Source organism: Ursus americanus, chromosome 13 (genome assembly GCF_024610735.1).
Source record: "Ursus americanus isolate L20-20 chromosome 13, mUrsAme1.1.p, whole genome shotgun sequence".
NCBI classification, from domain to species: domain Eukaryota; kingdom Metazoa; phylum Chordata; class Mammalia; order Carnivora; family Ursidae; genus Ursus; species Ursus americanus.
In genome coordinates, this window is record NC_142139.1 from 12,958,375 (window position 1) to 12,984,878 (window position 26,504).

Consider the following 26,504-nt stretch of genomic DNA (forward strand, 5'->3'; position numbering starts at 1 on the left):
TGCTTGAAGATTCCGGTGAATCTTGTGTTCCACAGACTCAGAAGAAAAATCGGGAGGTTACTCTTCCTCTAATTGTCAGGTTCTCGGGGCAGTGGGAAACAGAAGTTGGGACATGGACAGCCGCTTGCAGGAGATCCGGGAGCGGCAGAAGTTACGGCGACAGCTCCTTGCGCAGCAGGTCCGCGGCCGAGGGAGGAATCGAGAATGCGCGTGCGCGGTTCCCATGTCCTCCCCCTCCCCCTCTTCTCTGTCTTTGCCTGCCCACTGCGGTGCATACTTTCCTGGTCCCGCGACCCTGATCCCAGGGCCTACCTGCCTTTCTTGTTCTTAACTTCATCAGTACCCCGAATATTCTCCATTCTGTGCCGCGGTCATTGTGTTGCTAAAACGAACGCCACGACTGATCTTCAGCAACCATTATGGAATGCGCAAGTGTCTGGCGCGTGGCTCAATGATGGGGATGCAAAGCTTTGGTCTTTGTAAATAAATTACCGTAGTTCGTGCAAGGAAAAGTGACTTGTTACCCCTTAAGTTTCTCTAAACTATTTAAATGGTCTTCTCTGTCTTGCCTTTCTTCTTAGCACCTGCTTCTTGAGATTGTGGCTTCCTTGTGAGACAGATTCTTAGTGTTTTCTTTGGGATTATGTCTAAAGACTGCATTAGAAATAGCCTGAGTGTAAATTTTAGTTTGTGCATCTTGTGTGTTGCAGTCCGCTGTGCCAAGTATGGTATCTTCGTCATCACCCACCGCTAATATTTGAATTCTTACTCTCTATCAGTCACAGCAAACCCTTGAAATAGGTATCATTAACTTCACTTACCGAATAATGAAACAGACTAGAGAGGTTAAGTAATTTTTGCCCCGTGTCACTCACCGCCAGGCCAGAAAATTGAACCCAGGTTTGTTTCTCCAAAGCTTGTCTTCACTGCTTCTGGTGTGTAAGTTAACACTTGATTAGGAGAGTACACATGCAGAAAATGCAGATGTACCCTTCTACTTGAAGTCAGAGTTTGTGTTTCCCATCCTACCATTCCTATCAGGAAAAGTGATGGAGGAAATATTAAGAGGTTTTAATGAGGCATCTTACTGTTATTTTTCTCCGTAATGAATCGGTTTTAGTAAATGAAAATTTGAAACCTATACTCTTATGATCTGATGGAAAGGTTTATGGTATAGTGTTAAAAATGTGGGAATTTGGAATCAGATCTCTTATGTCCCTCTGGTATTATGATCTGGGCCAAATCAGGTATCTTTTCCAAGCCTTCTTTTTCCCACCTTCTTTTATCATGTTGTCTTCAAAATATTCAGTAGCTTTGTTACCACTAAGTAGGGTTCTTATTTTTTGGTTTCAAATTCTTAGACTCAAAATGCATTCATAATTACTATATACCAGGGGATCTAGTAGCCGTTGGCAATTCAACTGTGAATAAAAAGTAGTCCGTACCCTAAAAGAGCTTGCACAGTGCATAAAGTGTAATAATGGGTGCTGTTTATTAAGTACCTTCAATGAATCAAGACTCTGCTAAGCTTTTTATATACATTATCTTTAGTCATACAAGTCAGATGCTTTTTGCATCTTATAGATGCAGAAAATAGAGCTCAAAGAATTTAAGTTACATGCTGAAGTCCACAAAGTTTGTAAGGTTACAAGCTGCAGTTTTAGGTCTTTCCATGCCCTTTCCGGTACACTAGCTGCTCCCTAGTCTTCTAGTTGCTTAGGAGCCATTCCACTTAAGTAAGGATGTCTGATATAATCAGTGACAGACCTCCACTTTACCAACTAATTTCAGCCTTTCTTTCAATTGCTTTTCTCTATATGAACAACACAGACTGATTTATTACTCTGCAGAACGTGATTTGTGCAATTTATACTTTATGATTTTTAAAAAATTGTCCTTCTTCCTTTCTGATTTCTGTCCATCCACTGTAGTACAGCTCAGGTCAGAACTTTGTAATGAAAGCTATCTTGATCTCTCTGGCTGAGGGTCTTCTTCCACCTGGCTTTCGTTGTCCTTACTGTTGAGTACACTACTTACGTTACTTACTGTTATACAGAATATGAACATCAGCAATTTACACCTGCTTTTTACTTAGCTGTAGCTTTATTCCAGAAAAATCGTATATGCTTTCAAATGATGCCAAATTGTTCTAATTATTCAAATAATGTATTTAGTGCTTCCATAATGAAAAATCTGTGATTTACTTATCCCATCATTCCACAATTTTTTTTGTTTTGGAGCATGAGAGGACAATTATATATATGAGCAGAATTTTGACTTAAAGCATTTCTATTGTAATACATTGTATTCTAATGTAGTAGGAAATCTAATTGGTTCATTCAAATATTGAGCATCCACTCTGAGTCTGGCATTATGCAAACTGTTGAACATACAGATACCAAGAAGACAAGAGTTCATCTCCTTAGGGAGCTTACATGTCACTTGGGGAGAAGTAAACAAAAGTAAAGATAAAATAATTGAAGTGTAAAATAAAATAATTGAAAGTAGTGATAAAGACTATGAAGCAGTATAAACAGGGAATAAGCAAAAGTGAAACATAAAATAATTGAAAGTTGTGTTAAGTGCCATGATCCGAATAAGGAAATGAGATAAAAAGGAGAAAAGTAGAAGGAGGCTATCTGCATTTTCTGCATGTGTACTCTCCTAATTCTATGTACTCCTTGAAGAAATCACTTGTACTCATCTCAGCCCTGAAGAGAGAGGAGTCAGTCATGGAAAGGTTAGAAATCTTTTTAACTATGGGAAGTAGATGTGTCTTCTAACTAATGAGAATAGGGTTCAGGAAGATTTTATGGAAGAGTTAAAATATCAGGAACATTTGATATATTGGAAGAGATTTATCATTGGAGAAACCTTAGGGGAGTCATGAAGTAGGCAAACTAAAAAGGCAGTGGTAATTGTTTAAGATCAAGGCTTGTAGGGACTTGTAGGGACTTGTACCTCTGATATTTCAGTATATTTACTTTCCTGAGCTAAAGGGACTATTTTTTTTTTTTTTGAAGATTTTATTTATTTATTTGACAGAGAGTGAGAGAGGGAGCACAAGCAAGGGGAGTGTAAGAGGGAGAACCAGGCTTCCCGCTGGGCAGGGAGCCTAATGCAGGGCTCGATCCTGACACCCTGGGATCATGACCTGAGCCAAAGGCAGACGCTTAACAGCTGAGCCACCCAGGCGCCCCTAAAGGGACTATTTAATGCAGATTTCCTCATGTCCTTCATATACTTCAAAATATACAATAGTTCCTCATGGCCTATAAATTGCATTCTGCAGTTGTTCATTTGACTTTTAAAGGTTTCCGTGAACTGATCCCATTCTGTGTAGCCAGCTTATCTCAACTAGTTATTTGTTGTATTTTGCAGAATTTCCCCAGCTGCCAAACAAAATTTGCATTACCATTTTTTAGGTATTATTAAAATTCAGTATTGTGCCTATAAATCATTGTATAAAGACTTGAATAAAACTGGATAGATATTACAGCACGAGATAAATGAGGTATAATATATGAGCTGATGGATGCAAAGTGTTAAAGCCTAGCACCCTATATACACTATATGTTAGCTGCTTTTTTTGATGTTATTGCTACTACTACTAAATTATGTTTTATTATTTTCTTAAAAAGTAGAGGGTTGGCTAAAATTGTCTTAATTTCAAACATAACTGAAAGTATAAAATGCTCGCTAGCTCTCATATTTGTTCCTAATTAACATGGTTTTGTTCCAAGGTATTTCCTGTTTTTCCTGCACAGTAATTAATCCATTTGCCCGCTGAGGTAGTTAGGGCTTTGTTTTCGGTTTTTTGTTTTTTTTTGTTTTTTTTAATACCTGATATATTAAATATTGCTGCAGAGGCTGGAAAGGCTATCCAATGCATTATGATCTGATTTTTGGTTTTTGTCTTTCCTCAGTTGGGAGCCGAAAGTGCCGACAGCATTGGTGCTGTGTTAAATAGCAAAGATGAGCAGAGAGAAATTGCTGAAACAAGAGAAACTTGCAGGTCAGTTGAATAATTTTTTTTAATGACATGTTAATTTTGTGAAAGGGTTATTGTTTATTTTTTTTAAGATTTTATTTATTTGAGAGAAAGGGGGAGAGAGAGAGAGGGCAAGAGGAGGAGGGGAGAGGGGAGGGAAAGGGACAAGCAAACTCCCCACCGAGCAGGGAGCCCGACATGGGGCTTGATCCCAAGACCCCAGATCATGACCGGAGCTGAAAGCAGATGCTTAACCAACTGAGCCACCCAGGTGTCCCTGGTTATTTTTTTGATAAACAAATAATCCTAGGTATAAAGTGTGTTGTTATGACAAGCGTCAAAATAACGATTTCAGAAATACTGGTTTTTAGTATTCATGAATTATGAAATACTTTCTGAATATAGTAAGTTCTCGTTCATAAAGTAGTTAGAAAATGGAATGTTAAACTAAGAGTTAGCTTACATACCATAAATAAATAATTATATTTACAAACTCTTATAAAAGAAAACACACTTTGCCCTAAAAGTGGTATTCATTTGGTGGTTCATAGAGCACTGCAGAATTTTTCAGTATTCTGGTTATTAATTTGAGTGTCAATTTTGCTTAAGACAAATTAGAATGTTATATAATGTACAAGTCTCTTTTTGCCATACATCCACTATAAAAGCTTATTCGGTTGCTTTCTCATAAAAGTAAAATACAGAATTACCTGTCAGGTTGTACGATTTTTTTTTTTTTTATTTATAAACTGGGTGAATAGATACTATTTAATCAGAAAAAAATGTGCCTTGTTCTGTTTTTGTAAACTATTATTATTAATTGCTGCCATTTATGCATCTTTCTATATCTGTGTGTGACACTTCAGTTGTAATTTTCAGGGCTTCCTATGATACGTCTGCTCCAAATGCAAAACGTAAGTATCAGGATGAAGGAGAGACAGATGAAGACAAAATGGAAGAATATAAGGCAAGTAGAGAACAGGACAAATTTCTGGTCAAGAAAAATATAAATTATTACAATAATAGATTCTTTTTCTAAAATTTATTTTTATTTTTTTTAAAGATTTTATTTGTTTGAGAGAGAGAGAGAGAGAGCGTGCACAGAGGGAGAGTGTAGACTCCCCGCTAAGCAGAGAGCCCAACGTGGGGCTTAATCCCAGAACCCTGGGATCATGACCCGAGCTGAAGGCAGACGCTGAGCCACCCAGGCGCCCCACAATAATAGATTCTTATCCAGGAAAGTAAATTGGATGAAAAGCTCAATTTTAAACTTTCTAAAATAATTGTCAGTCGCATAGGTATACAGGCACACCGTGGAGATACTGCAGGTTTGGTTCCAGACCACCACAATGACGTGAATATCACAATAAAGCAAGTCAAATGAAATTTTTTGTCTCCCAGTGCATATAAAAGTTATATCTACACGATTTTATAGTCTGTTAAATGTGCAATAGCATTAATGTCTAATAAAACAAGATACATACCTTAATTTAAAAATACTTTATTGCTGGGACGCCTGGGTGGCTCAGTTGGTTAAGCGTCTGCTTTCAGCACAGGTCATGATCCCAGGGTCCTGGGATCGAGTCCCGCATCCTGCTCCATGCTCAGTGGGGAGTCTGCTTCTCCCTCTGCCTGCAGCTCCTCTGCTTGTGCTCGCTGTCTCTCTCTTACAAATAAATAAATGAAATCTTTAAAAAATACTTTATTGCTAAAAAATGCTAGCCATCATTTGAGCTTTTTAGCAAGTTTTACTCTTTTTCTGCTGGTGGAGGGTCTTGCCTCAGTGTTGCTGCAGCTTCCACGTGAGCACTTGCCACTTCGCCTTACACTCTGATGTTATGGAGATGACTTCCTTCCTTAAACCTCATGAACCGACCTTTGTTAGCTTCAGACTTTTCTTCTGCAGCCTCCTCACCTCTCTCAGCCCTCATAGAACTGAAGAGAGTGAGGACCTTGCGCTGAATTAGGCTTTGGCTGGAGGGAATGTTGTGGCTGGTTTGATCTTCTTTCCAGACCAATAAGCTTTTTCCATATCAGAAATAAGGCTGTTTTACTTTCTTATCATCCATGTGTTTACTGAAGTAACATTTTTAATTTCCTTCAAGAACTTTTCCTTTGCATTTCTTTGCATAAACAACTTAGCTGTTTGGCACAAGGGGCCTAAGCTTTGGCCTGTCTCAGATTCCACATGCTTTCCTCATTAAGCTTAATAATTTTTAGCTTTTGATTAAAAGCGAGAAATGTGCGATTCTTCCTTTTACTTCAATACTTAGAGGACTTGTAGGGTTACTAATTGACCTAATTTTAATATTGTGTCTCAGAAAATAGGGAGGCTCAAGGCGAGGAAGAGAGATGAGAACCACCAGTTGGTGGAACAATCAAAACACAACACTTATTGATAAAGTTCACATCTTGTATGGACACGGTTCAGCGTGTCCCAGAACAATTACAGTAGTAACGTCCAAGATCACAGATCACTGAACACCGTAACAAATATGGTAATGAAGAAGTTAGAAATTTTGCAAGAATTACCAAAATGTGACATAGAGACATGAAGTGAGCAAATGCTGTCAGAAAAATGGTGCTGGGGCGGCTGGATGGCTCAGTCGTTAAGCGTCTGCCTTCAGCTCAGGGCATGATCCTGGCGTTCTGGGATCGAGCCCTGCATCAGGCTTTTCCACTGTGAGCCTACTTCTTCCTCTCCCACTCCCCCTGCTTGTGTTCCCTCTCTCGCTGGCTGTCTCTCTGTCAAATAAATAAATAAAATCTTTAAAAAAAAAAAAAAAAAAGAAAAGGACTTGCTCAATGCAAGGTTGCTACAAACCTTCAATTTGTAAAACATGCAATATCTTCAGAGTGCAATAAATTAAAGCACAATAAAATGAAGTAGTCCTGTAACCAATTCAATTAAGATCTTTATTTCAGTTTCCTCATTTTAATGTAAGATGTGATGGATATAAAGCATAATGCCTAGTAAGCATTGGACAATAATACTCTTAAGTAAGACTAAGGAGGTAGGTGTATCCGAAACTTTGGATAATTGGATCACATTTTGAGTGGCTATAGTAATGTCTTTTTTTTTTTTTTAAAGATTTATTTATTCGACAGAGATAGAGACAGCCAGTGAGAGAGGGAACACAAGCAGGGGGAGTGGGAGAGGAAGAAGCAGGCTCATAGCAGAAGAGCCTGATGTGGGGCTCGATCCCAGATCGCCGGGATCACGCCCTGAGCTGAAGGCAGACGCTTAACCGCTGTGCCACCCAGGCGCCCCAGTAATGTCTTTTTTGAGATATGTTATTCCATGTTTATTATGTAGTGTAGTACAGTTAAGATATTTTGAGAATCCATGGGCTAGACAACAATGTAAAACTGTTTCTGAAAGACTGAAGGAAAAAACACAACTTCTAAACTTATAGTTACAATATTTAGTCGAAAAGAAAGTATTATAAATGAAAAACCTATCTCCATTTATTTCAAGTTAATTGTTGCACAACTATATTTAATAGAGAAGAGAATGCATAGTTTCAGTAAGTCTCCAGGAAGTTCAGTGATACAATGACCTAATCTCATAAATACTTTTTTGTGCATTGCATTTTGGTATATGCTAGTATGCAACTTAAATATTAGTGATTATTGTTATCATTTTACTTCATTTGCTTATTATATAAATATGTATATTTAACCATGTATATTTTCTGGTATTTTAACATTTTTGATCTATAAAAATAGAAGTTTCATATGGTTTTTAATAGAAATAAAATTGCCCCATTGGTGATTATATCTTTCATGATTTGAGCTAAATTCTAATATTTATAGTATGAGATAAATAATATTAGACAATATAGTCAATAAAATCAGTAGTTACAGACAGGTATTTATTGATGAGAATGAAAATGAAAAGGAAATTTTTATTTATTGTAAAAATAGATAATGATAAGAATGCAAAGACTTCAGTATTTGACTTTAATGATAATTTGAAAAATTATGTCTTAGGGAAATGAAATATTTATATTGAATCTTAGTACTCAAGATATCATAAATATATAAAATATTCCTCCTATACATAAAATGTCTATTTAATCTTCCTTTTCCAAGGATGAATTAGAAATGCAACAGGAAGAAGAGAATTTGCCTTATGAAGAAGAGATTTATAAAGATTCTAGTACTTTTCTTAAGGTAAATAAATTTTCATATCATAACTCTTCACATTTCAGCTCTATGCATGAAAAAATTTTAAATACTTATTATTTTCAATATTTTTTCAGTTACTAAGAAATCATTATTATAAAGTAAAAATCATTTAAAATTATTCTTGAAATAGTCTTCTGATACTTGGCTATTTAGGCTGAGATAATGCTATATCAATGTCTATAGCTACTAAAAAGTAATAGTGTCATTTTAGTTGTGTTTTCAAATATTACTAATTTTTTAAATCTATATATCAATTTTATTTTGTATGGCCTCATAATAAATAAGATACAGTGTTAGTATATCTGCCATTAGAGTAAATGCTCTTAATTTAATTTTGACTTTTTCTTTAGGGAACGCAGAGTTTAAATCCCCATAATGATTACTGCCAACATTTTGTAGACACTGGACATAGACCTCAAAATTTCATCAGGGATGTAGGTATGTTAGATTTGTTGGGAATATGCATTTGCTAACTCTTGATTACATACATGTACTTTATCCATTTTGTGGATAATGTCTAACAAAATTATTTTTCCTGGCTTGGCTTTTCTAATTCCAAAATTATTGTTCCTGGCTTCCTATTTCCATTTTCCATATTTCCAGTATACCTTCCTTTTCCTTCCAGCAGTGTTACCCCCTTCCTTTCTTCCTTTCTTCCGTCCTTCCTTCCTTCCTTCCTTCAGTTTGGTCCTTGCATTTTTATTTTACCTTTAATCATTCCCTCTTTGATGCTTTTCCTTTCATTTGTAGGCCTAATTTTCTCACCTATATTACTTTTTTCCTTCTCTCTAAAGAATTTAACATTTCTTGCAAGGCGGGTCTGTTGGCAACAAATGCCCTCAATTTTTATTTTTCTAAGAAAGTCTTTATTTCTCTTTTATTTTTGAAGAATAATTTCACAGAGTATAGAATTCTTGGCTGGTATTTTATTTCTTTCAACAGTTTAAATATTTCACTCCAAACTTTTCTTGCTTGCATGTTTCTGGGAAATTGGATATAATTCTTATCTTTATTCTTCTGTAGACGTGGAGTTTTTTTTCCTCTGGTTTCTTTAGGATTTTTTCTCTATCTTTAATGTTCTGTAGTTTGAAAATGATGGCCGTAGGTTTGGCGTTTTTTTGGCACTATACTGTTTGATGTTCTCTGAGCTTCCGGGATCTGGTTTGTTGTCTGACATTAATTTGGAGAAATTCTCAGTACTTATTATTTCAAATATTTCTTCTGTTCCTCTCTCTCGTTCTTCTGGTATTTCCATTATACACATTACATCTTTTGTGGTTGTCCCATAGTTCTTGAATTGTCTAGCTTTTGTTTTGTTTTGGGTTTTGTTTTTTCAGATTTTGTTCTCTTTGCTTTTCAGTTTTTGAGGTTGCTATTAAGATATCCTCAAGCTCAGAGGTTCTTCCCTCAGCCCCTGTCCAGTCTACTAAGAAGTCCCTCAAATGTATTATCCCTGCATTTTTAAAAACAGCTTTATTGAGATAATTCATGTACCATATAATTCACCCCTTTAAAGGATATAATATTTTTTTTTAGTAAATCCCGTTTGTGCAATCATTACCACAATCTAATTTTCATCTCCCCTAAAGAAACTCAGTACTCATTAGTAGTCAGCTCCCATTGCCTTCTCTTCATCTGTCCCCTAGCCTTGAGTAACCATTAACTGATTTTCTATCTCTAACAATTTGCCTATTCTAGACATTTCATGTAAATGGAATTGTACAAGGTATGGTATTTTGTGACTGGCTTCTCTCACTTGGCACAATGTTTTCAAGGGTCGTTGATACTGTGGCACAAGCCGGTTCTTTGTTTATTTTGACTGCGAAATAATATTCCATTGTATGTATATATCACATTTTGCTTATCCATTCATTTGGGTTGTTTCCACTTTTTGGTTGTTATAAACAATGCTGCATGAATATTCATGTAAAGTTCTTGTGTGAACATATGCTTTCATTTTTCCTAGGCATATATCTAAGAGTGGAATTTTTGGGTCATGTGTTAATTCTGTTTAACTTTTGGAGGAACTGCACAATTGTTTTTCAAAGCAGCTGTACCATTTTACATTCCTCCCAACAATGTATGAGGGTTCCAGTTTCTTCCCATGCTTGACATTTACTATTACCTGTCTTTTTAATTACAGTCATCCTAGTGAGTATGAAGTGATAATTTCGCTGTGATTTTGACTTGCATTTTCCTAGTGATTAATGATATTAGGCATCTTTTCATATGTTTGTTAGCTGTTTAAATACTTACTTTGGAGAAGTATCCAAACTCTTTGCCTATTTTTTAAGTGGTTATTTGCCTTTTTATTATTACGTTATAAGAGTTTATATTCTCAGTCCAGGTCTCTTATCAGACATATGATTTGGAAGTATTTTCTCCCATTGTGTGGGTTGTCTTTTTAGTTTGTTGATGGTATCATTTGCAACACAAAAAAATTTTAATTTTGATGTCATCTGATTTATTTTTTCTGTGTTGCTTGCAAGCCATATTATTGAAGTAGAAACTGATTTTGGTGTTTTCATGAGCAAAATTTAGCTGTAGCATAAAAAGTTGTGATAATGCTAAGTGAAATAAGCCAGTCACAGAACAAATACATAAATACTTGGGTACCTAAAATAGTATCTGTAATATGATAAATACTTACACTTTTATGAAGTACCTAAAATAGTCAAACTCCTGGAAGCAGAGAACAGTGGTTTTCAGGGGCTGGAGGAAGGGGAAAATAGGAGGTTGTTACTGAATTGATACAAAGTTTCAGTCATGCAAGATGAATTCATTCTAGAGATCTCTATAGCATAGTGCTTATAGTCAGCAATGCTGTGGACTGTAGTCAGTAAAACTTTAAAAATATGTTAAAGGTAGATCTCATCTTAAGCATTATCACACATGCACGTGCGTACGTGCGCGCTCACACACACACACCCAGAAGAACACAAGAAAACTTTTAGAGGTGATGGATATGTCCGTTGCCTTGGTCGTGATGATTTCACAAGTGTATGTATATGTCTAAATTCATCAAATTGTATACATTAAATATGTGTGTGTTTTATGTATCAGTTATACTTCAGTAAAGGGTGTTTTTTATGATAGTTGTCAGTAAAGGGTGTTTTTTATGATAGTTGTATGACTGAATTTCAGTATCCACCTTTCTGCTTTTAAGATACTTATTTCCCTACAGCAAAGATAAAGTACTTAGGAAACTATTATGGATTGAGAAAAACTTGAACTTTCTGTTTTATAGAAGAGTGAGAACCAATTCTACTCTGATTTAAAACCTGACTATAATAAAATCTTTAAACTTGTTTTATTTGCGGTTTGTTTTATAAGCACTGATTGAAGAGGCTTTACAGAATCTTTCACTTTTACTCTTTGATATTAAAGTTATTAATATCTGTACTTTTGGTTTTTAAATTAAGATGCTTACAGGATTTATATTGTTAGGAATATGTTTCTTGGGGGGGGTTCCAAATAAAAACTTTCAGGAATCTTTGATATTCAAAGCCCTACTTATCCCTGTAGCTGTTTAAACAAGCATTATGCTGCTTTACCTAAAATCTCTTCTGAGCTCAAAGATCCAAAATATTTTTGAGGACACGGGAACAGTGAGTCTCCTGTTTTTAAAAATCCTTGTAGGACTTGTCCATGTTTTTTAAGATCTTTTTTTTTTTTAAAGATTTTATTTTTATTTATTCGACAGAGATAGAGGCAGCCGGCGAGGCAGCCGGCGAGAGAGGGAACACAAGCAGGGGGAGTGGGAGAGGAAGAAGCAGGCTCATAGCGGAGGAACCTGATGTGGGGCTCGATCCCACAACGCCGGGATCACGCCCTGAGCCGAAGGCAGACGCTTAACCGCTGTGCCACCCAGGCGCCCCATGTTTTTTAAGATCTTAAGCCTGAAAATATATGTGAGGACTTGGTTGATAATGATGTGGAGATGTGAAATCTTTAAAATTATAGATAGTGATATATAAGAAATACTTGTGGAGAAAACAACTTGTCTTGGAGGTGAGAGGTAGTCTACTATTAGGGACTCATTATCTTCTTTACTAGATTTGTTCCAGGATTGTGTTCATGAGCCATAGCTAATTAATTAAAGATCATCAGCAGTGTTTCTCTCACCTTTAAGTATTGTTTCTTTCTATATGTAATCATAAGAAAGAAAAGAAATACTCATTTTCTCTGCTTTTGATAACTATTTAAGAAGTTAAGTACAGACCTCAATAATCACTAGATTCTTAAGGAGAAAGAATTCTTTTAGCTAATAGAAAGGGGGAAGAACATGGTAGAAGAAGGCAGTTGTTCTTTTCCTTCCCTGAATGAACAGAATGGCTTCACTTAATGCTGTGAGCAGATTTAACTTAAGTATGAGAGATTAAATGGTTTATTGATTTGGGCTTTAGAACATCTGGGTTTTTGCCTGCATATGGGATTAAGGTCATTAGATGTGAAATATATATATGAAATATTTAAAAAATACTCAAAATTAACTTTTTTAAAAGGACATGAGAATAAAGTAGTGATTGTATATTGTTTTGTTTTCCTGAGAGGGCTCATAACCTTTGAATGCACTGGTATTAACTTCAGCTGTATTGAAATTTAGTATTTTTTGTCCTCAGGTTTGGCTGACAGATTTGAAGAATACCCTAAACTGAGGGAGCTCATCAGGCTGAAGGATGAGTTAATAGCTAAGTCTAACACTCCTCCTATGTAAGTCTGTTTTTTCAGTCACTTTTTATTCCAACTCAGGCTTAAAATAGCAGTCTTTTATCCTATTGCCTTTCTGTTTGAAAAACAAATTCAGCACCTATACAGTGTTAACAGACTGTTTTCTTCTATATGGTAAAATAGATTCGTTTGACATTCCAGTGCTGAGTGCACTAGTAGGTTCTCATTTTATTTTATTTTTTTCAGTTTTCTAGATATATTTTTTTCAGTTTCTAGATAATTTCCTTAAAGTGTCTTTAAATGTTTTTTTCTTAGAAAAATCATTCATGTTTTTGTATTCTTGAGTTTCTTAAAATGTTTTTAAATGACTTTTCCTCTCAAAAAGCAGTTTATTTATTGAAGGAAGTTTAGAAAACTTAGATGAAGGAAAAGAAGAAAATAAAAATTAATTATAACTCAGCATTCAGGGATACTATTCTTAACATATTGGATTATGAAAATTCATTAACCTTTGCTAAACAGAATAATGTTTTCCTCAAAAATGTGTAAAAAGTCTTTGAAATTGGAAAATCTACTTAATTCACATTTAGCTTACTTAGAACATTTTATACATTTAACAGTTTGCTAAAATGTATACTGTTAGTCATTAGAACCACCACAAAGAAGTCCAAGTGTGTGGAGAAAAATATTATCAGATTCTAGTATTATTCCAATTAAAAAAAAACTCTTGAAGTATGTTATACTTAAATTACTTTCATACTATGTGTAAAAAACCTTTCAGTAAAGGCTAGTCGTAATTTATACTAGGTAGCCAGAAAAGGCTACTAATATAAACAATTTTATTAACAAATCAATAAAAGAAAATTATATCCATCTTTAGAAACAGTTTTTTAGAGGGAGGATTTTAAAGCTAACAAATAGTTTTTCTAACTTAACAATTAAGAAAAAAAATAATGTGGTAGTCTTTAGGAAATTCAGATGATGATGAAATGGGGCTCAGAGACTTACGTACTAGTATGGATTTTCAATTTAAAAATGAGAGAAGTACATTCTTGACGTACATGGGGAAAATATGATTTTAGTTTGTAGCGTGATTATATCCATCTTCTAGAGAAGAGTGTTGGAAGATGGTTTACTGTCTATACTGAAGAAAGATACTCCTGTATAAAAAAGTATTCAGTAATTAGTTTATGATTACTTTGTAAACAGTATTTAGTAATATTTAAGAAATTCCTTTCATTATCATCTGTAAGGTATTTGAAAATCTCTTAGTCATTTTTTATGCCTTAATCAAATAGGTACTTACAAGCAGATATAGAAGCCTTTGACATCAGAGAACTGACACCTAAATTTGATGTGATTCTTCTGGAACCCCCTTTAGAAGAATATTACAGAGAAACTGGCATCACTGCTAATGAAAAATGCTGGACTTGGGATGATGTATGATGAAACTTTCTACATTGTAATTATTTATTTTTCAAATGAATATTTGATGAGAAGATTATAAATATTCCTATCTTTTTAGGAATCATAAATATGTAGTATATAATGTGGTGGAAGATCCCGGGTACATTGACAGATATTACACTATCTTTGGTCTGATTCTTCTTTTTGGGGCAGAAGTTGAGCAGGTAGTGAATAAATAGTCCGTAGAAGCCTCATAGTTTCAGTCTTAGAGTCCTTGGATATATAGCTAGAAAAGTCTAAAGCCAGAATGATTGATAACTCTTTCTGCATTTGCTTAGTTTTAGTAAACATTAGAGTATAATACATTTATAGATATAGATATAGATATAGATATATATACATGATTTCTTCTTTTCAAGGAACTTACAGTAAAATGGATAAAAAAGATACATAATTTCAGTATAATTGTGATAAAATTACATTTTCCTAAATAAAGGTAGGCAAGCTGATAACTTCAGTTAGTTACATAAAGTTACCTGTTTTTACCGATCAGTAACAAAAATAACAAATACTTACTGAGTACCACTCTGTGCGGGCAATGTGGTAGGTACTGGAGATTCAAAGATGACTAAGACTTCGTACTTGAACTTAAGGAGCACGTAGTTTAATGGGATAAATATTAACCTAAACAGATAATTGCATTATTATTTTGTTCTGTAATAGAGGACTGACTGTATAAGATGATCTGAGAAAAACTGACCAAGCCTTGGAGGATGGGGTACATGAACAAAGAGGGGGTGACACATTAACAGTATCAACAGACTAGTTGGAATTGGCAGATAAAGAAAGGGATGGTGACTCCAAATGGAAAGAGCAGTAAGAGCAGAAGGGCTGGAGGCAAAGAATATCTGGTTTGTACGTTGATGTTAGAACACAGTTTGGGCCTTTTTTGAGATGATGTCTTCATAGAAACTTAGATTTTTATCCTGAAGACATTAAGGAGTCTTTGAAGAGCTTTAACCAGTTTAGTTAAATGTTCAGATTAGTGTGTGGAGGACGGAGGAATTTTTCCAGAGGAAAAGTCTGGAAAAGGGAGAGCAGTTAGAAGACTTGCAGCAGCCTAGTTAGGAGATGAAGGGACCTTGTATTGCAGTGATGTTAGTAAGAACAGAAAGGTGATAAATTCAGTAATGTTTAGTAGATACTGTGGTGAGATCTAGTGATTGGAATGAGAGGGAGAGTTAAGGATGACTCACAGGTGTGAGTCTTGGCATAAGTGTGTTGAGTTTTCACCAGTTGAGGAAGAGTGAACTTAAGAAGAGCTGGATTGGAGGGATTAGATCGTATTGAACATGTTGATTTTGAGGTGCATGTGAGACATCCATGTGGAGGTTGTAATAGGAATATATCATTCAAAGGACAGATCTGTGTTTCAAAATACAGATTTAGAAGATTAGCACATCAAGCCTATGAGAATAGTTGGATTTGTCCTGAGATAGTGTCTTAATTACGGTAACATGTGGATTGACAGTAAAGCCTCAGGAAACTTATACATTTAAGAGGCACATATAAAAGAGAGGTCAAGAGAATGGGTCAGAGATGAATAAGGAAAACCAAGAATATAAATGTCATAGGGGCCAAGGGAATAGGGTGTGTCAAGAAGAGAGTAGGCAGGAGTGTTGAGCACAGAAGGGAGGTCAGGAAAGAAAAGGACTGACACTGTAAGACTGGTGTTTCACAGGATACTGTGCTGAATCCTTGCATGTCCTCTTCTGAGTTAATGATAGTTACTGTAATTGATATTATTTAATCTTTAAGATACACCTCCAGTTTTTCCTCCTTGGAGCTTTTCCTTTCGTCTTCAATCTCTCTGACATTTTTTATTTACATTTTTATGGATCTTATCACTTTGAAAAAGGTTTTCCCATCCTCTGATGATAAATATAATTTGTGCTTATTGTTGAAATTCAGAAAGCTAACAGTATATAGTATTCTAAAGACAAAAGGTATAATACTCTTGATATTTATTGCTGGGAAGTTTTCTGGATAGGTTGCACAAATTTATGTTCCTTCCAGTAGTGTTTAAGAAATATCTGTTTAGCCATATCTTCATCAAAATTGATTAATAATATAAAAACAATCTTTGTGACTTTAGTAGAAAACAAAAAGAATATTGAAAAATAAATCTCATGTCTTTGATTAGTATAGTTTATCCTTGAACAATGTGAATTTGAACTGCACGATTTCACTTCTATGTGTATTTTTTACAGAACAGTAGTGTAAATGTATTTTCTCTTCCTTATGATTTTCTTAGTAACATTTTCTTTAGCTTACTTTAAGTATAGAGTATAAAATACATATAACACACAAAATATGTGTTAATTGACTGTTTATGTTATCAGTAAGGCTTCCAGTCAACAGTAGGTATAAGTAGTTAAGTTTTGGGGAGTCAGAAGTTAAACTCGCATTTTCTCTGGGGGGTATGGGTTGGTACCATTAGCCCCTGCATTGTTCATGAATCAACTGTAATTAGGCTGAACTTCTTTCTTCTCTGGCCAGTCTCTAAGGTTTGGTCAGTGAAGGCACAAGAGCTTCAATTATATGTGAGACTAACAGAGTTTTTGAAAGAAAGGAACTCCATTTTATATGCATATTCTTGATTTCAGTTTAATTTCACTGAACAGCTCTGACTGGCATATTGAAATGTTTTATCTGACCCTAGAGCCCTAAGTTCTTAACCTATAGTGATGATATCCTCAAGAAAGTGCCAGTAGTCATTACATAAGATGTAAATAAGAAAAGTACTTGGATTTCACAGGTATTCTCTTTTCACATTAAAGAGTCATTAGTGGTCCATACATTTTGGTAAAGGACATAAGCACTTATTTAAAATACCAACAGTTAGCATTTAGAATTGCAGTGTCAAGAGAGCAATATGCTTAATGTTCTTCACTAATACGTGTCATCACTTATTTTTAGCGATTTCATGTATAAACGTGGGAAAATGTGTGTTACATATATACTTATTCATATTCCCATGAGAATATTAAATGAGCGATTTCAAGATTTAAAAAAAGGCAGAGTATAAAACTCAGTAGGTTTATAGATATTGTAACTTATTTCCATTATTACTGTCAAATGTTTTTTTATTTCGATTGTTACTAAGTATTTAGAGTAAGTTACTAAATGGTTACTAAAGTTAATATTTTTTAAATAAATGAAACATAGATATTTGCTTAAATTATGGTCTCTGAAACAACTGTGGCAGAAAACTAGAAGAAAAAATATTATATAAAATGGTTGGTTTTATAGTTTTTTATGTAACTGGAAATTTACAGATTTAATTATTGAACTTTTTTTTTTATGTGATACACAAGGGAAACATACACATACAAGGGAACACATGCAAGGGAACAACACATTCAAGAGAAACAAAATTATAGATTACTTTTTTTTTTAGTTTCAAGTTTTTATTTAAATTCCAGTTAGTTAACATATAGTGTAAAATTAGTTTCGGGTGTAGAATTTAGTGATTCATCACTTACATACAACACCCAGTGCTCATCACAAGTGCTCTCCTTAATACTCATCACCTTTTAGCTCATCCCCCACCCACATCCCGCCATCAGCCCTCAGTTTGTTCTTTCGTCTGTTTTGTTTCCTGAATTCCACATGAGTAAAACCATATGTTGTCTTTCTCTGACTTACTTTGCTTAGCATAATACTCTCTAGCTCCATCCATATCATTGCAAATGGCAAGATTTCACTCTTTTTTATGGCTAATATTTGATTTAAATATATATCACATCTTTATTCATCAGTTGGTGGACATTTGGGCTCTTCCCATAGTTCGGCTGTTGCTGATAATGCTGCTGTAAACATCGGAGTGCATGTGCCCCTTCAAATCAGCATTTTTGTATCCTTTGGGTAAATACTCAGTAGTGCAATTGCTGGATCGTAGGGTAGTTCTACTTTTAACTTTTTGAGGAACCTCCATGCTGTTTTCCAGAGTGGCTGCACCAGTTTGCATTCCCACCAACAGTGAATGAAGGTTCCCCTTTGTCCGCATCCTCTCCTGTTTTTTCTTGTGTTGTTAATTTTAGCTATTCTGACTGGTATGAGGTGATAACCTCATTGTAGTTTTGATTTGTATTTCCTTGATGATGAGTGATGTTGAGCATCTCTTCATGTGGCTGTTGGCCATCTGTATGTCCCTTGGAAAAAGTAGACTGTATTTTTTTTTTGGCATTTCAGACTTAAAAGTGGTCATTATAATGAAATGTGCATATTGACTTATTTCCTATAGAACTTCTGTAGATACTGGAAACCAAATCTTCCCCAAACATTTGTTATATTTCATTTTAATTTTGCCCCTAATTTTGGGGTAATTTAACCTCTTCCTATTTCAGTTTCTTTTTCTGTAAATCATAAAGGGTTGCTTTCAGCCACATCTTATAAAACTCCATTATTCTATGAATATGGTACCCATAACCTTTTTCTGTGTAAAATCAAGTCTGTGTATGTGTGTGCATATGTGTTTGTTTTCTTAATATAGAATAAGAAAACAGAATAAGTTGTAAGGATAAAATTTATTTTCTAATGAAAATTAGTACATTAAAGAACACATCTACTGAAAGTCCTGATAAATCTCAGTGGTTGTTCTTTTGGATTAGGGTGATTGGGAAACAAAATACTTTTATGGAGTATTGTTTTGTTTTCCTACAGATTATGAAGTTAGAAATTGATGAGATTGCAGCACCTCGATCATTTATCTTTCTCTGGTGTGGTTCCGGGGAGGGATTGGACCTTGGAAGAGTGGTAAGATGGTTTTTTAAAATTGGATTTTTAAATTCATAAGAAAAAATATAAAAAGTTTGAAGAGAGATGTTATTTTGTCCTTTGTTTCCTGAACAGTTGCTAAAATAGAGGGAAAAAATATGTTCAGAAAAGAATGCGTGAAAGGCAGTACTCTTTAGTTAACTAGCACTAGGGTTCAATAGGTCAAAATATGATATGTTGCAACTTCAGGAGGAGAACAGTTTAGACATAAAAAGTACTCTTCTGAATAATAATAACTGCTGAATTCCAAATAGAAACCAAAACAAATTGGAAAAATAACACAGCATCTGGAACACATGGTTTGAATGATTGAATGAGAGTGAGATAGAAGTTACGTTAACACCTGTATTTGAGCATCTTGTAAAGTTTCCTGTATTTCAGAACTTTAATTTTTATTGCAATATTTTGGATTTCTAAATGGAAACAGAGTAACAAATGCTTTTTTAGCCAAGAATCACGAGAGCATGTGGCTGTTAGAGGGCTTCATTCAGTTTTGGTCTCAGTTCTGCTGTCTAGCAGTGAAACTTTGGCCCCAAATTTAATACTGTCCTGTCTAGCTTCCCTGGCAGTCTTCCCACATGGGCTTTCGTTAAATTGATTGGGGCACAAGGGTCTCTCCGTATTAGACCCTTGTGAAGTATAGTGAATATCCAGTGCAAAACAGATAATTGGTGACAGGAACAGATACTTATCTTGATTTTTGAGATTTTAAAATAAAAATCCAAGTTCATTTTGAGGTGTTTCTCACTCTATACAGTAAGAGCATTCCTGAAGTGAACAGTACCAACAATATTGTACTGGGGGGAAGGACATATCTTACGTTTTTATTCCCACCAGCTAGTCAGCAGCTCCATTGGGTAGTAGGCCCTCAATATGCCACTCTAAGCAATATATTAGCTAGTATTTATTACATGTTCTTATATAACAGATTCTGGGACACGAAGGGTCAGATCTCTATTTTCTAGATTGTATAAAGATGGAAAGTACAGTTTTATCCAGTAATGAGATATACATAACAATTTTAAGGCTTTGAATTTTTTGAAGTTGTTAATATTAAATATATAAAAATAACATAAGACTCTCAGTTGAAAAGAAGCTATCGATTAGAATACTGTCAGTAGTCTTTAGCTTTGTCAGAGAATAGGAAATTGAAGTGCTAGGAATCAAATTATCTGTTGAATTTTATGATTAAAGAGAAACTGAGTATTTTATGATTTAAAACCCACTTTCTGTTGATGACAGTGGAAGGTAGTATTAAAGAATTGGAATATAACTGTAATTCTGTGTTTCAATATTTAACATTATATGTGATGTTAATATCCAAAATGTATCTATGCATTCTGTATAATGGCTGTATATTTCAAGACTGGTATTTCTTTTTTCTATTTCTGAACTAAAAATTACTATGAGATCTTGGAATTTAGTGTCTCAAACCTCTAGGAAATTTTTTAATGCTGCTTTGTTATTTTAAGTATTGTTTACTTCTTTTAGCTAAGGATTTCTTTTTTTAATTCTTTCATTTCTAGTGTTTACGCAAGTGGGGTTACAGAAGATGTGAAGATATTTGTTGGATTAAAACCAATAAAAACAATCCTGGAAAGACTAAGACTTTAGATCCAAAGGCTGTGTTCCAGAGAACAAAGGTTGCCTTTACTGTTTTGTTTTATTTTCATTATTTTCCCTCAAGCTTTTCCAAATGACTGTATACTGTTTAATTTTGGTAGAAATGTTCTTTCTTACAAATGGCATTGAACATTATAGTAGTACATCCAGTTTAATTTTAAAATATTTTAATCACCATTTTAGATCAACCTTCACTGTGTTGGAGAAGGTAATATGTATTCTTGTGTGTCCTAAACTGCTGTAATTCTAAGTCAGTACGGACTTTTGGTACCTCTGACCCCTCCAGATTTTTTCCCTTTCTCTGGGCCCAGAAAAAAGAGATGGTGTCAAGACTCTCACAGCTGGCTGGCTTAGAGGCATATTATTTCCTTCTCTTTTTCCTACATAAGAATCCTAAGAACCTACACAAGAACCCCTGAGAACCTCTGCTCCATACAACTGCCCTGTTACTATCAGGCTTTAAAAGTTTGTCCTCCAGTCTTTCACTCTTTAGGGAGAAACTGGTGGGAGAGTCTTTCTTTTTAAGGGTTTTTTGACTGGAAAATTCTTTTGAAGGGAACCTAAGTTACCCTTGCCATGGTTCATGGAGTCAAGTGAGAGATTAAATTTATTCAACCCATACTCCTGCCATTTGGATTAAATAGAGAAGGTCAAAAAAACAAACAAGAAAATTCTTTGATTTTCTCATGTTGAGTAATTAGAAGTCTGTATACATGAATAAAGTCCTCTCTCCATATAAAGAGGCTTATATCTTGTATATCGTTTTGATCTTAGATTATATATGAGGCCCAGTATAACATCATTTTAAGATTCCAAGGTCAAGTGCCATGCTTCCATAACTGGTGAAAACAAGTTATTATCTAGTGTTGCAGAGGAAAAGACTCTGTGGTCATTGACACAGTTCTAAAACATCATGGCCCCAAATTTAATACTGTCCTGTCTAGCTTCCCTGGCAGTCTTCCCACATCCAGAGATCTAGGTTTTCCTATTGTATTTTTGCCCATAGAACTATTTCCCAAAGATTTGGAGAAATGAAGTTTGTTTTGGAATTGGGGACATCAGAATGTAAAACATTAGGAAATATGACTACTGATGAAGAGACTAATTGCTCTGCTCTTATTGTTATTTAGGAACACTGCCTTATGGGGATCAAAGGAACTGTTAAGCGTAGCACAGATGGGGACTTCATTCATGCTAATGTTGACATTGACTTGATTATCACGGAAGAACCTGAAATTGGCAATATAGAAAAGCCTGTAGAAATTTTTCATATAATTGAACATTTTTGCCTTGGTAGAAGACGCCTTCATCTGTTTGGAAGAGATAGTACAATTCGACCAGGTAGGACCTCAGGAAATATTTAAAAAACTTGATGGCCCCTGGGGATATAGGTGTCAAGAAATAGTATACACGGCTTTGTAAAATAAAATTCTTATGACATGTTTGATTTCTCTTGCTGTACTTCAGATATGCCAAGCTCATTCTTTTCTCTTCATGGTCGTCTCCTTTCATTCGAATACCTGCCAGATCTTTTCTCACAACTCTGTCTGAACTGGCCACCTTCCCATTCCATTGCCCTCCTTCCTCCTTCCAGCACTCTCTTTCCCCTTACTCTGTTTTCTTTTTCTTCATAACACTTATCATTAGATGAATTGCAGGTTCATTTGGGTATACGTTCTAGTCAGTTTCTCCAGCGTGGAGTCTCATGAAAGGCAGAGGTTGTCTTATTCACTTCTTTCTACCCAGCATTCGGATCATTCAGTAAATAACGTGTTAAAGAAATGCATAAGTGAATGGTTAAATAATCCTGCAGACAATAACCATACATTTGTGAAATACAATTCTTGGCTGTATTAGAAACTAAAATACCTAGCGTGTTTGCTTACATTTATAGTGGTGGTGTCTTTTCAAAATTTTAACTTTTTATGAAATCAATACAATGTGAATTTATACTTTGAAAAAAATGAGTAGAAAATAATTAGACTGTTTGGACAAAGATTTTTTCTTAGAGGGCACAGCTTTTCTGTACAGAGTGTCATTGAAATATAAGTATATTCTGTTTCTTTTATTGCTTTCTCTGAAAATGTAAAAGTAGCATTGCTTTATTCATGATACATAAAATCAGTCTCTTTGCCTTAGCATGTTAGAAATCCAGTTTAAAAGTGAAAAGAGCCAGAATCTTGTTTTCAACAGCCTAGATTTTATAAAAAGTAAGAAAAGTTAAAGAATTTATAGTAGAATAATTGGCCATAAAAGTACCTAAGAATTTAGAAGAAACTCTGATTTTCATTCTAAAAAAAGTAATCCTTAAAGTTGCCTTAATTTGTCTGTATGACATAATCCATCCCTCATCTCTCTCCCTGCCCATCAGCTGTTTCTGTGTGCTTTGACGAGCACAGAAACTTGAAAATATTTCAGTTGTAGAAACTCAGGGTCTCAAATTTCATGAAATTATATAAGATAATAAAGAGAAAAGTAAATAATTGAAAAATCAGTCTTTATTAGGATTTACAGTTAATCTGTAGTTTTTCCCATTCCAGATACAATTTAAACAGAAATCATCCTTACTATAAGCTAAGTTGTCTAGCAATGTAGCTGACAAAATTACCTTTGTACCGATAGAGGCACAACATGTAATAGAAATCCTGAGAAATTATTTTTATTTCACTTAAGATATAGATTTGAATTGGATGTTGAAGGATGTAATTTTCAACAAGTTGAAAGGATAGAATGGGCACAGAGGTGGAGTTTTGTGTTTGGTTTTTTTTGTTTGTTTGTTTTTTGTTTTTTTACATTATGATTTGTTTTTATTTTTTTTATTTTCAGAGGTGGAGATTTGTATGCAGACAATTATAGTGATTCATTTTTTTTATTCAAATGAAGTTGTCATGAAAAGCATTAATGAAAAATGTGATTGGAAAGTTAGTTCAAGTTTCATCTTAAAAGACATTAGATACTATATATACGAATCTGTGCTTTGTGGAGAGCCCTAGAAGGTTAGGCAGAGAAGTAACATATTTTAAAGTTTGTTTTAGGCTTTCCACTTTCAGAGGAAGGAGAGTCTGGGAGAGCATTACAGTATATATGTGTGTGTCTGTGACATGTGTTGGGGGCTGGCCTAGCAGAAAAATAAAGGCTCACGTTTGAGGGTGACAGTAGATGTGGAAAAATGGAAATGAATAGGAGCAACGTGGTAGTTGAATTTCTAGCATCTATCAGCTGGGTTAATGTAGTGTTGAGAAGAGTAGAGGCAAAAGTTGATTCTAGGATTTTAATCAGATAACAATGGTATCATTTCCACAAGTAGGAAGGTTAATAAAATTTATTAAATTTTCACTGAGCCCAAACTCAATGTAGTGTGTAATTTTTTTGTAAGTGCTACTCTCACAGAATGTGAAACATGGATGGAGACAATGAGGAAGATAATTTACAAAAGTTAACATCATGCAGGTGAAATAAGATACATACATATGAAATCTATATAACCATGATTAAATGCCATGCGTTCTGTAAAAAAGATAAATATTGGGTGAGTGATAGGGGCATCTTTATTTTTTATTTTTTTATTTTTTTTGATAGGGGCATCTTTAAAAATGCATTAGAGATTTGAAGTAGCTCCTAAAGGATCAGTAAGAGAAATGGGGGGAAAAAAAGATAATCTTTCTTTCCCTCTATTTCAGGCTGGCTTACAGTTGGACCAACTCTTACAAATAGCAACTATAATGCAGAAACATACGCATCCTACTTTAGTGCTCCTAATTCCTACTTGACTGGATGTACAGAAGAAATTGAGAGACTTCGACCAAAATCACCTCCTCCCAAATCTAAGTCTGATCGGGGAGGTGGAGCTCCCAGGGGTGGAGGAAGAGGTGGAACTTCTGCTGGCCGTGGACGAGAAAGGAATCGGTCTAACTTCCGAGGCGAAAGAGGTGGTTTTAGGGGGGGCCGTGGAGGAGCACACAGAGGTGGCTTTCCACCTCGGTAACTTTTTAAGACACCGATTTGTTAATGCCCCGATACCTTCTTCACTGCAGTTTGAATTCCAGTTGGGAGACTTTGTTTAGTACTCAGTTCCGGCTTGCACTTTGCTTTAACTTCTCTAAACTGCAGGAATATCTTAGCCAATCTCCCTCGAAGTTGTTACACATATTGTGTAGTTTTAATCCAGGAAAAACAGATCATCCTGCCTCTGGGCATGTGCATGTAACTTAACAATGAAACAAATACCTTCCTTTCAGAGACTAATTTGTTCTGATAGATTCCAACTAATTACAAAGGCTTTTGCTTTTTAGAAATAATTTAAGTGAACGGTAAAAAAGACCCAATCTGTAGTGTCATACTAGTGCCAAGAGCAGTTGATAATAGGCATCCTGCCACTGCTGTCATAGCAAACGGAAAGCTGTTTGGGAGCCTTGATAGAATGGAGTTGGGACAGATGGTTAAATTCTCTCAAAGTTTTAGCATTTTCTTGATGAAACAATAAAAAGAGACTTTTTTTTCTTTTCAAAAAAGTCTTATACTCAGATATAATTTGACTACTACAGAGAAATTGAGAGAATTTGAACAAAATCACCTCCTCCCAAATCTAAATCTGATAGGGGAGGTTGGCGCTCCCAGCGGTGGGCAGGGGAAGAGGTAGAATTTAGTAGGCAGCCTTAAAAAGAGAGAAAGCTCATCATCATTTCAGTTGCATAGCTACAGATGACTGTTAATCACGCCTCTTACGAAGCAAAGGAGGACAAACATCCAAGTGTTAGAACTTTGGTGTAGACTTGAACTTGGATTGACCTTCAAAGTAGCTTCATATTCCTTAGCAAAGTAAAAGAAATGAGGCACCAACAGAGCCCTGGTTATCAGGTGTTTGGGAGACTATAGTATTTGGTGATGAGGAAATGACATCTTCAAACTTGTAATGGACAAAACAGTATAAAAATCAATGATGGGAAACCCTCAACATAAGACAGCTTAGAAAATGGAACTGCAGTTGCCTTTTATTAAAACCATATGGTGTGTGGTTTTGAAGAGCCTGGTTTTGCAGATCAGTTGGCTGTATAAAACTTCCTGCTGTCGTTTCTCTTTCTATACTGTAACTCATGTTTTAAATGAATTCGATGAACGAAATACCATTGTTGTTCTTGAAAAATATATTTTTTATTTTGTGTATGATTTTTCTAATGAAACTTTAAACCTTTGAAATGTGGGAGTCTGTTTTCTGTAAGTGGAATTGCCTTTGTTACCAAATGAAAAAGGACTGATTTAAGATCAGACTTTTGTTTTGGTCTGTGATGCATGTTAGCAGCCATTCTCAGTTCTTCACAGGCTCGTGTTGTATCTAAAGTAAGGTCATATCACACGCACTAAAGATTCAGTGTAAAGATAAGGGCTGAATTACAGAAATGGGGTTGAGATCCTTAAAAGCCTGATGAATTTAACTTGTTCAACATTTTGGTACTTTGTAGTACAAATAGCATTTGACTAATGCCTTCCTTGATGTAGCTATGTAGATATGAATCACAGTTGGCTAGAATTTTTACTGAAATGATCCCATATTTTCAACTTCAGTAATTATAAAGTATCTAGAGATAGAACTGTAGTTGTCAAAGTTGACAAGAGAATAAAGAAGATGGTCTAATTGCCCGGTGTGGGTCTTTAGAAATATCAGCTAGGAAGTGACCCCGTCTTATAAATGAGACTCTCTAATGTGGTCCACACCCTGGGCCTAGCCAAGGGAAGGCAACATTCTTAGTGCCTACCTGGCCTAGTTACCTGTGAGATGTATATC

The 26,504-nt window shown here is 35.0% G+C and overlaps 1 protein-coding gene across 1 annotated transcript; it reads left to right on the forward strand.

Annotated features, from left to right (window-relative positions):
- The first annotated feature begins 45 nt into the window (after positions 1–45).
- On the forward strand, positions 46–25,989 carry METTL14 (methyltransferase 14, N6-adenosine-methyltransferase non-catalytic subunit). The gene is made up of 11 exons (XM_045799087.2): positions 46–178; positions 3,927–4,015; positions 4,871–4,958; positions 8,087–8,167; positions 8,533–8,620; positions 12,805–12,895; positions 14,152–14,293; positions 18,986–19,078; positions 20,626–20,742; positions 21,853–22,063; positions 24,403–25,989. The coding sequence occupies exons 1-11, from the start codon at positions 113–115 to the stop codon at positions 24,705–24,707; spliced, it is 1,371 nt and encodes a 456-aa protein (XP_045655043.1). The 5' UTR covers positions 46–112; the 3' UTR covers positions 24,708–25,989.
- Positions 25,990–26,504: the final 515 nt, after the last annotated feature.